The following is a 12,208-nucleotide window of genomic DNA, read 5'->3' on the forward strand; positions in this document are numbered from 1 at the left end:
TCCATCATGGATACTTGTATACAAGGATACAACTGCTACAGCCAGCGGTGCTTCATACCAGCTTAAACGAATCTGAGAAGGATGAGAATGATCAGCTGTGTGGAGATTTTTAACAGATTAGCAGCAGTGGTGTCAAACACATTTTTACTTCAGGGGCCAGGTAGAGCGTAATTTGATCTTAAATGGGCTGGACCAGTAAATATATACTGTACATTATAATACATGGATAACTAGAACTCTCGATCTATGTCTTTGTTTTAGTACAACAAAATATGAATGTATCATTAATAAGTTTCCATTTAGTGGACTATGCTTTCACAGCACGTGACAAACCTGAAATTTATTTAGCATTTGGCATTTAATTAGTGCTCATATAGGTATGGGCAAGTGGCTAAAAGTTCGTACTCATGCTCTTCCTTTAAAAAAGTGGTATTGGTGAAACTGGTGGAAAAATTGGTGAATACTATTTATAAATTAAAACTCATAAAGTTGCACCCCTGGTGGTCAGTTAGTGTCATAATTTGGGGTGGATTAGATTCTCTGACAGGCCAGATTTGACTGTATGTTTGACACCCAAACAATAAAACGGACTGAAAATGATGCACTAAGCTTGTGACAATTAACAATCTGATATTATATCAATGATTGATTGGATGAGAAACATTTTTTTCCCCCTTCCAGAGGGTGAAGCGAGTGCCCAAAGTACTTCACAATTTGAAAAGTAGATGGAAAAATACATTAAGATGTATTAAAATCAATAGAAGAAGCTTCGAAAGTGGACTGAAGTTAAACTCTAATTTACTCAGAAGTATTAATGGTTGCAGTGGTGCTTTTCAGAAGCATCTCAGAAGTGGCTCGACATAGAATAATGTCAGAAATCGAAACAAACTTTGAGTTTCCACAAAAAAAGAATGGCACATTCAAGCCATTTTAAGAATAAGATGCATGTTGACAGCGGATTGTACCTCATTTATTTCAATCAAAGCAGAACTTTTATGGCAAGCTGCTGGAGGGGTCTCCATCCCAACAGTGCCGTGGGTCAGGCTGCATGCAATGTAACGCAATGCATGTTTAATTATAGAAAAGAAGACATTTAAGAAAAGACTGTGTCAGGAATGAATATGTATCACAGTAAATAAGCAGCATCTGATGAAAATCTTTTTTGAAGTAACTGTTGGAAATGAAACTGTTTTATTAATTAATCACATCGGATGTCAGCAACGTATACACACAGATAAGCACAACAACTCAAGTGCAATAAATTCTCAAGCACATGCAAGAAGCAGCAAGTGCTTGTTCTTTGTTAAACAGCTTTCAAAAGCATCTTCGCTTTCCCGCAGATTCAACGATGAAGTGAAACACATCAAAGTCATTGAGAAAGACAGCTGGATTCACATCACTGAGGCGAAGAAGTTCGAGAGTCTCTTGGTAAGTTGTGGATTTCTCTGCAGTTGCGAGAATACACACTGAATACACACTGACAGCATGAAACATTCAGCTTGTTTCTTTTTTTTGTGTGTGCTGTGCAACAGGAGCTGGTTGAGTACTATCAAGCCCATTCGCTGAAAGAGAGCTTCAAGCTGTTGGACACCACGTTGCGATACCCCTACAAATCGAGAGAACGCTCACTAACACGAGCCAGCACACGGTCGCCAGGTGAACTCCTCATATGTCACTCTTCTCCATGATTGAGCTTCATTTTAAGCACCTCTGGTAGTGAACCATGAAAATCACCAAACAAGAAACTAAATGGTCTTGTATTTATTTGCTTGGTTTGATTTAATGATTAATAAGTCAATGGAAACATGAGTACATTGCTTTACTGAAATAATTATTAGTTTCAGAAAAACATGTGATTTGAAACTATGAAAAAAAACCGGCTTTTTTTTTGTCAGATGTCATATTAATGTGTGAACCACATGTTTAAGTTCAGGCTTCAAGCTGATACGGACTGTCTGTTCCAATAAATAAATTATAGCTACAGACAATGAAGCTGACGTCAAATTACAACAAATATTCTATTTTTGCTCTTTATCTATTTTAAAATAATAAGAAAGAAGTGTTTGTTTTATTTGAGGAAAGAAAGATCTAAAATGATCAGAAATTATAGTGTCATTTACATAACAATGTAAAACACATAATTACAGAAAAATTACATATCGACAGAGCAATATTTTGAAAATGGTGTCTGTTTACACAATTGGCAAAAAATAGTATAATTTTCATGTCGATCCACAAGTGGGTGCTGCTGTTTGGTTTTGGAATAAATCTGCACACACATCGCAAGCAGACAACAATACACTGCAAACTTTCACAAAGGCAAGTACACAGACATTTCAATGGACAGACAACAAACATGGATTGCTATTCTGGGTGGCTGTCAACAAAAAAACTACCGAATTCCAGGAGAGTATTGACTGGGAGTCATGACACGCTGCCATGTTGTCATTGTTTGTCGACTCACAATATGTGCAGAAGAACTTTTCACTACGGCCGTGGTCCACATGCACCGTAACAGCATTTTAAAAAAGTTGCATTTTCCCTTCTTTCCATGGAGACGGGGTTGGAACACTTTCAAAAAGTTGTGTTGTCAATATCTCCGAGCATCTTTGTCATGCAAACAGGCAACCAAAAGGCAATGAAAGTTTTCTGCTTTGACTTGAATACGCTATTGTGTAAATAATGAATAAAAAATAGCTCGTTTTGTGTTTTGAGTGAAACGGAGTTGAACAAAGAGTATTTGAAAATGGTGATTTGAAAAAACTACTGTGATGGCTTTTGAAAACGTGGGAAGTGAGCGAAATAGGTCCTTTTTGTGATAACTTAATAAAGATATTCAATTCTAGTTAGTAAACTGAAAGACGATATTTAAAAAAAGACTAGTTTGTTTGAAGTCAGTGGACCCTAGCATCCACTCATATTAAGATCTGTAAAGCCGTGTTTCTATTCAACTCCATACGCAATGCTAAATATGATCGACTGTTGCTGAAAAGCAAACCTTCAACCCTGAGAGATGCTGCAGTGACCCACTACCTTCAGATCTGGAGCCACTTTTAATCCTTTGAGCTAAAATTGGACACAGGTGAACGAGCAGGTGCCTCCCAGCGAGCTTCCCTTTTCAAGCTCCAGCTCCCGGAGACGGCCCCGTCTTTATAATATATCCTCCATTCATCAGTCGATCTCGGTAGAAGCCCTCACCTCTGAGCTCCGGCCGCCAGGAATTCCCCTTCAGTGTGACTCAGAGCCTCTTTTGAGATAAGGGCAGAGAGCCCACACATCCTGGAGAAATTCTGAGATCTTCCTTTGATTTGAAAACACAGTCGGCGTAAAAGTTTGTGCATCACACGAGGAAGATAAGAGCGGTGCGTGGAGGAATGACAGTACAAATCCAATCTGGCCCTTCAAACACCTCCCCGGACGTAGCTGCAGGACAGATCTGGTGAGAAATGGGGAGATGAATGTCCTTTGTAAAATCAGTGTCACCGCCACCTGAATGCAGATGAGCATTGAATTACTGGTTTGCACGTTGCCGCTCAGGGACTGATGTCAAAATGTATGTCCAACAACATGTCAACAAATGGCTAATTCCACTCTTTCATGCTTAAATGTGCATATCAGGCTCTGGGATTGAATGTCTTCGCCATCTTCACAGTGGAAAAGGGTGAAATAAAGGAGACAAATTGTGTTTCCTCTCTTCTTGACAAGGCCGTCGAGCCTCCTGAATCATGCAGAGTGAAAGTGAAGGAGGCCGGAGGAAAGCAGGGCAGTATGAGAGGACAGTGGTGTGAAATGATAAAACAGTGAGTGACCGACTCAACTCGATGTCCTCCTCACTCTTGTAGTTGTCTTCAACAGTGCACAGAGTCACTGACTGAAATTACAAAGATTTTGAAAAACGTTTCCCAAAATGCAATGTCTTTGAAAGTGCTCCGTCTCAGTGCAAACAGGCAAAAAACGATTTGGAAATGCTGGGACCCCGTTTCCTTGTAGAGAGAAGAGGATGAATATTTAACTCTCTTTTATATCAAATTGAGTCTGAAGCATGAAGAGTTTCTGTACTGTGTAACTACTCACTGCCTTTTGTATGATCTCAACCAACTTTGCGCTGGATGCTGGAGATGCAGTCGAATTCGCAGTGTTGGGTTTACTTCCACTGGTCCACTCTGACACACACACACGCACACACACACACACACACACACACACACACACACACACACACACACACACACACACACACACACACACACACACACACACACACACACACACACACACACACTGAACTCCATGATTATTTGACATGTTGACTATTTTAAGACGACCAATGAGACAGAAAAATGTTAAAATGTCAAATAGGACATGTCTAAGGTACATACTACTTGTATTTTTTTTTTTTTTAACTAAACTATATTTTACCATTTCATATATAGGGCCATAGCAAAATATTATACAATAACTTAATAACTTTCAAATATTTTTGTGAAAATATAACATTGTGCAAATGTTATATTAATATGTTAATAAGGTATTAGATTATGGAAATAGCAATACAAAATAATTTAAAGATGAATTGACTGTAGCTAATAATGTGATAATACATAAATAGGACTCCAATTATTGAAGACAAAATAATTGTTTCAATTATTATCTGCAGTATGCTTATCAGAAATAGGGATAATAAATGAGTTCCATATCCATCCATTGATTTACATTATGATGCAAGTTTTTACATTATTAGTAATTTCTGCACGTTGGTCACACTTGATCCCCTTCATGTCTCAAATGACACATTAATTAAGATGATTCAGATAGTTAAAGGTGTCATGGTGTGATAGACATTGTTGCGATGAGGAAGAGTGAGACCAGAAGACAAACAGTGATTCCTCCCGAGCCTCTCTGCTTCCACCTCTGCATGCACTCACCTCAGACGTTTATTTCCAGCTTCACTTCCTCCCTCTCTCCCCTCTCTCTCTCTCTCTCTCACTCTCTGTCTCCGTCTCTCTCTCTCTCTCGCTCTCTCTCTCTCTCTCTCTCTCTCTCTCTCTCTCTCCGTCTCTCTCTCTCCTCAGCAGCCACCTGCGCCTCCTACAACTTCTCCTTCCTCAGTCCACAAGGCCTCAACTTCTCCTCCTCTCAGACCTCAGCTCCCTTTTGGTCAGGTACTCGCTCTTCCTCTTCTTGCTCTCGCTTTCTCGCTCTCTTTCTTCCCCGTTGTCTTCTCGCACCTCATTGTTGGTAATTACATAATAAGCCTGTGCGCCTGTGGCCTCATTACTTTTTCTCTGTGGCGCTCTTTTCATTAACAGGAACATTTCAGTCCTTCCCAGGATGACATTTCCTCATTAAATCATGAAAAGAAAACCAATTTCCTCTCCTGAGATGAAACAACTTGGGGTTCTTTTCCCAGTTTGGCTCATTTGTTAGCGTGTGACTACAGTTCACCGTGTTGAGCACGGACCTGACCGTTCCCCTTCTGTACATTCGACATTACTAATCACCGTTTTCCCCCTTTTCTCTGCCGTGCCTCTCATGCATGGCGATACTAGGGATGCACCAATGCCACTTTTTTGAAGAACAAGTACTAACCAGTAGCTAATCGAAACAGAGTACCGACACAAGTACTTATTAAAGGCCATTCGACAAATGATGTGCCAACAATATGCAAAAGCTACTTGTACCTCCAACAGCCTTGAACATTTTCAGCAAACTCCCGTCATTCAGTAATATTAAAAGAATCGTCAAACTACTGAAAGCACTCGAATTCGCTTCTCTACCCGCTGCTGACGGATGACATCGTGTAATACTCGCCAGGATATCTCGGAGAGCTTTTACGGATACTGGTATGGGTGTCGGTGCATCCCCGATAAAGTCTGTGCCGGGCCTGAGCTCCACCTCTTTCTGGTTTCAGTGTTTACTCCCCGTGTGGTCAGCACTGCCGTGGCCAGGTATAACTTTGCGGCGCGGGACATGAGGGAGCTGTCCCTGCGGGAAGGAGACATCGTGAAGATCTACAGTAAGATCGGAGGAGACCAGGGCTGGTGGAAAGGAGAGGCTAACGGCAGAGTGAGTAAACCAGCGAGTCTCCTCATGCTGCCTGCAAACACTTCGGGGTGCTATAATGTTTTGCAGATTACAACCGTTCCATTAAAAACACACCCCATTAGCTTCATTACGTCAGGAATGTGCATTCGATTAGATCAAACATACATCCGCTGATGTCTGCTCTCCGAACACCACATTGATTAAATTTAACAATTAAACCATCAATATTAAAAGCCTCCCTCTATCCTGGGTTCCAAAGGGAAATGTAAAAGAAAAAAAAAAAAAAAAAAGTGGCCGCTGGGAATTGTGCCAGTTTATAAGACTGGATGTAAATATAAATGTGATGTCAGCTTTTTATTTTAGGAAAGTTCCCATTAAGCTGTAAATTCCAGACTCCAGTGTGTGTCTGTGGTATCTGTGCTCTCTGGCTGCAGCAGTCCAATTTTTATTTCATTACAGGGCATTTTCATGCTGCCAAGCTCCTTCCGCAGAAATAAGCTTTTCGTCAGTCAGAACCATCTTGTTGCCATTTCCTGGGATTCAAATCATTACTCCGATACATATAATAGAAGTAGTATAACAGGTCAAAGTAACTAAGGGGCAAATGTGTTGCCTGAGTAAAAGTCAGTCAGCCCATTAAAATACAGATGCAGATGTTTCACCATCTGGAAAAGTGAAGTCAACACAAGTAATTACAAAGCTGCCAAAAATCATGTTGTCATCTGTTGTGAGGGCTGTTAGATGCATCAGATGTCAGAAAAACTTTAACGAAAGCATCTCACTTTATCTGTGTACTCCCCATTGTTAATGTTTATAGTGTATTGTTGTAGTGTGCACGTGTGTGTTTTGTCATTACAAAAACAACCAACAGCACCTATTAGTGGCCAAAATACGAAACTTCTCTGAAATGAAAACGCAAAAGCTATTCTAACTTGAAACGCTGTCGCGTAATTGGGGCTTTTGATGTAGCAGATGGGTAAAGGTAGGTTTCCACTATGTTCCCAGCAGCCACGGCAACCACGTTTCAGGCCACCATGGACAAAACTGGATGGATGTGAGACAATGCAGGGGGGCAGGATGGGCGAATGTAACAGGTCGTGATTGCTGTGTGTGCCATGCCAGATGTTTAAACTGTCAAAAGATTAGTCACAAAACGTGGCAGCATGTAATTGGCCTTAATAGAACTTGGAGGCAGTCCAGAGTTGGACGGGAAGCTAAACAGGAAGTGACATTTAGTGTGCCTTCTATTATATTTGTTTCACGTTTGCTTTGCATTATATCACATTGCGCCGCGTTTTGTCGCGGTTCTCACGGCAGTCTACGGTGTATGGTAGCCATTTCATCGCGTTGAATCGCGGCTTGTCCCAACGTGTGACGGTGTGTGGACCCAACGCATTGCATTCTATTACGGTCTGCCACAGCGCCCACGGTCTGGGAGGAAGTATATAAAAGCTGAGGGGAGTTTCATTCGAGTCTGAGCAATCAACGACAGAACACCTTCTACAAGCTATGCCACTGGAAAAGAAATCAAGGGGTGGAAGAAGACACACCTACTCGGAGGAGGGCAGCCCACGGGATTGTCACCTCCTTTTCAGAGGATGAGAAAGAGATCATCATTGAATTCCTCCAGCATAATCCAACACTGTACTGGAATGAATCAATCTTCATTACTAATTGTGTTGGCAAGCAGGTGACACTAAAAACAAGTGATGTTTCAGTCACCGAAAGATTGGTGCTGAACCCAGGTTTCAGCACCAGGGACAGTTCCTGTGTGTTTTCCTTTCTGGCTGTTGTACATCTCATGGAAGAGCTCTGGAGGCTTCCTCAGACAGTTTGTGAAGGATTTGACATCTTCAGTGCGGAGATCCCTGGGAAGAAATATCGGAGTGCCCCAGCTTTTGCTTTCTGTCTTCTGATTTGCGCACCCACATGGATTGTGCCCTTCTCACCCGCTTTCTTCCTACCCGTTTGCGCTCTTGCCTTCCCTCTCTGCAACGTGCTTCAAAATGGCCCGGTGTTCACATTTCATCCATAGAAAGCCTTGACGGAACTGTGAAAAACGTGCCACGCCTTCCTCAGAATGCAAGAAACGTGGCGGTTCCCACCAGAACATGACGGGCCTTGAGGGGGCGTGCTTGTGTCCATGATAGACCACTGGATAAACTGTAGTGTGCCTTGGAGCCTCTGGGACTCAGCAGCCACTTTCCATCATGGATACCGTGACAGACCGTGAGGAAACTTGTCAAGACTCGAATACAAAGAAAAAATTGGCCAAAATCCCACAGCACACTATATTTCTGGTAAACGGGGCTGCCGTGGCTGCCAGGAACATAGTCTAAACCTAGCTTAAGCGTGAAGATTTGATTCAGCCAGAGCAGTACTGCTGGTCCAAAGAAGAGGCAGTGAACTGGAGAACCAAGTCTCTTTAAAACACATTTAGTCTAATAGATACACCAACGAGCAATTTTCAAGACTTCAACAATCTGCTAATATCTTAGTGCCAGATACCAGATACCTTCAGAGGTCGAGTGTCGTCTTTCCTCGTCATGTTTTATTGGCAAAAAAAGATGTACGCGAACACCAACAAACAAAAAATAACTAATTAGTGCACAGATAAAGAGAAGTAAACCTCCAACGCTGCACGATTCTTAATTGTCAAACTTCAAGGCGAAAAAGAGTCGGTGCTTTTGGCAATAGGTCTGGAAACAAAATCCTTTTTTCTCGATTGAGGAAGATTTTTTTTAACATTTTGCAGGATAGCCTCTCTGACTTCTCAAGACATAGAGATTGTAAACTGTTTTAATTTACATCCGAGTAGACACATTAAATAACAAGAAAACCCAACATATTTTTCGACAAAACGACCTCTTCTATACTAAATTCAGATTGACATTCTACGTTATTCATGACTTTCTGTTTATCTGGTTAATAAAAGCATTTGGTGACTCATCTCTTATCAAGACAGAAGACGATAGAGAATTCAGCGATAATGTTTTCGCAAATAGAACCTGTAAAGTTGAAACCTCTGTCACCAAGTGCAAACAGTGACAGGTAATACAGGTTACTGCGCTTCTCCTCTTGGCCAGAGGTGTCACTGTTGAGATAAAAACCGCCAACTCAACTTATAGAGGCATCGAAATGCCTACAAACTTTACAGATCTTTTAGGAAGTGTATCACAGAAAAAACAAAAAAATTTTTGGGAGGTTATCATGTCCACTGTTTCAGTACAAAACACTTGCTCCTCGTTGCAGTTGTCAGGCACAGTATAATTGCGCTAAGCACATTGACGAATCTTCCTCCTGTACATCTTGTACAGCTACTCAATGTGTTACAGCCTCCCCAAACCAAGCAGGAAGCAAAACAAAACCAGGTCTTTCAAACTCTTGTGAGAAAAAGGAAAAACCAGCAGATTTCATTCGAACATGTTCTACCTTTATCCGATGTCCACCAGCTCACATCGCAGCATCGATTTTTACTATTTAAGAAATCCATCAGGCGCTCCTGTGCATGTAATGTACCTCGTATCTCAGACCCAGCCAGATGTTAATTGTATGGCCGTAAAACAAGCTTTGTTTTGGTATCACTTCCATTCAATACTCACCTTTGTATTCCAACAAGTCGGAGAAGTTGTTGCCTAGCAACAGCTGAAGTAATATTTGAAGTAGCCTTCAAGTAGTTTTTTTTTTTTTTTTTTTTTTTTGGGGTGGGAAGGCTGCTCGGGAGCTATGTCCTTTCCTAAAAAAGAGAAAATAAATAAATAAAGCACGTCGTCTCACAAATGAGTGTGGAGGAGGCCTGTGGGACACCGGGTTCACCTCATTGTCACCAAATGTGTGTGTTTATGTTCCAGATCGGCTGGTTTCCCTCGACCTACGTGGATGAAGAAGGTGTGCAGTAAACGCTCGGCTGTCACAGCTCCACATCAGGACACATCTACTATCTACTGATCTCAGAGAAAATGATTCACTCTGTCCAGGAAAAATAAGACAAAAGGAAGGGAAAAAAAAGGAAATTTTTCTCTCTTTTTTTGGTATTTTTGCTGGATTCTCTTTTTTTCTACTCCTGTTTTCAATTATACATCAGTTGGGGTTTTTTTTTTTTTTTTTGGTTGTTTTAATGGGGTGTCCTGCTTAATTTCTGTACAGGAAGGAAGAAAAAAGAAAGGGAATGAGCTTGCCTGCTGTCTGTCAGCCTGCAGAGACTTTTATTGAACCGAGGGCACAGTAGAACTGTTGATAGCTTTACTTAAAAAGGAAAGAAAATCTCCCCTCATTTTGTTTGCAGGTGTATGCGAAGTGAAAGAATTGTACAGTACAGATAATTTATTGAACAGAGATTATTATCCTTACTAATGATTATTGTGGGGGAAGTTGTTTTAAGCAAAGAGTCTAAAAATAATAAGAAAAGAAAAAAAAAAAAACAGGGGAAAAAAAACGATGCTGTGTTTTCATGTCGAGAGATTTTTGCCTTAGTTGTCATGGTGATGCCTTGTGGGCTGACACCAGCGGATGGGAATCGACTTTGTGGACTGGTTTTACTTCTCCATGTATGCATGTGCCCGAGTGCAGCCCACATAAACTCTCACACACACACACACACACACACACACACACACACACACACACACACACACACACACACACACACACACACACACACACACACACACACACACACACACACACACACTAATGTACAGTACGGTGCCTTTGAAGAATGGTGTTTGCTTACTGAAACCTCAACATCAAGCCAGTAAAGAACATCGCCATCCCCCAAATAGACATGCAGGACGACGGGGGGAGGGAGGGGCAGGGCAGTCAAATGATGGGTGGGGGGGAGGGGGGGGACTGGAACCATGGGAAGCATTCAACACCTCCTCAACATGAGGCCGGACACATAAAACCAACCGGAAGGATTTTTCATCCGGATGAAATGAAACGACATCAACACTTTTAAATCTGTTTTTGTTTTTTTTGTTTGTTTGTGTGCACAAAATTGACTTTTTAGTTGAAGAGCTGGACCATTTTTGTGATTTCAAGCCAAATTGAAATGATTCATTGTTTTTATTTTTGTCACTCGCCTTATTTTATTTTTTTTTAACAGATCATCAGGTATTGTGATTTCTTTTTTTGTTGTTGCTCCCCCTCCCTTTAATAACAGTCACTTTTGGTGTGTGAAATGCATTATGTTGCTGGTAACAAAAAAAAAACAAAAAAACTGGTTAAAAATGAAATGGTGAAGGAAACTGGGTGTGAGTCCACAGACGGGAGCCCTCGATCATTTTGTGATTTCCCAGGGTTGTGCTGCTTAGTGTTTCCATATATTTCCAGCCGTTCAGTGAAAATACATGCAACACAGGGCTTTCTAATAGATGCTGCACAATCTCAACTTTAATGTGGAATAAATGAAAATGACTTGGAACATCAAAAATTACCTCTAGTTTTACTGAGTTTCAGATTCTTATTCATCAACATGGCCGTCTAATAAAACGTACATGAGATATTCCACAAATACATTCTCACATTGACATATATTTGGGGGAAAAAAAGAAAAAAAAAAACTACATTTCATGTAAAGGGGCAGATTAAAGTGGGAATCCTAAGAGGTTGGCATAGTGAGTGTAATGTGTGCAGTAGATGGAGATAAGCACGATTTTGAAGAGGCAGGCCTTAAAACTACATACCGCAAGTGTTTAATCCATACGGGCTCCAAACTCTACACCCCCCCCCCCCCCCCCCCAAAAAAAAAAAGAAAAACTGACTATAGTCTGAAAAGTATATTTGATGCTGTATTATTAATTAATTTTTTTCTTTTAATTAATTAAAAAAAAATGTGATTCTATATTTTGTGCTTGGAAACTTTTCAACCAAGTAAAGTTTAGCATCACATACCTGGAGGAGTTTTCAGTTCGATCAATAAAACACAGTTCAGAGACCTTGATATTGACATTGGCAGTAATTTTACAAAAGAAAAACAGAGAAATTGTTGTTGCATTGCTTGGGTTAGATATGTCATAGAAGTTAAAGATCACAATGTATGATGCATATGGGTGGATTTGTGGACCAAAATCTCATTGCTTATTGTTAGAAAATCTAGAAACTGCCAGTACTTTATTCATTTTCTTTTTCAGTCTTCAAAACAAACGCTCAACCTCCATCACTT

The 12,208-nt window shown here is 40.7% G+C and overlaps 1 protein-coding gene across 2 annotated transcripts in view; it reads left to right on the forward strand.

Moving 5' to 3' along the window:
• Positions 1-10,829, forward strand: part of vav2 (vav 2 guanine nucleotide exchange factor) — a 250,899-nt gene extending 240,070 nt beyond the window's left edge. For both annotated transcript variants that reach the window (XM_080510604.1, XM_080510605.1), the window contains exons 24-27: positions 1,341-1,428; positions 1,533-1,656; positions 5,912-6,066; positions 9,897-10,829. In XM_080510604.1, coding sequence (XP_080366730.1) covers positions 1,341-1,428; positions 1,533-1,656; positions 5,912-6,066; positions 9,897-9,944 — 415 coding nt within the window. In that variant the 3' untranslated portion in view covers positions 9,945-10,829. The remainder of the gene's footprint in view (positions 1-1,340; positions 1,429-1,532; positions 1,657-5,911; positions 6,067-9,896) is intronic.
• The last annotated feature ends 1,379 nt before the right edge of the window (positions 10,830-12,208 follow it).

This window comes from Blennius ocellaris, assembly GCF_963422515.1.
Source record: "Blennius ocellaris genome assembly, chromosome: 15".
Taxonomy (NCBI): Eukaryota; Metazoa; Chordata; class Actinopteri; order Blenniiformes; family Blenniidae; genus Blennius; species Blennius ocellaris.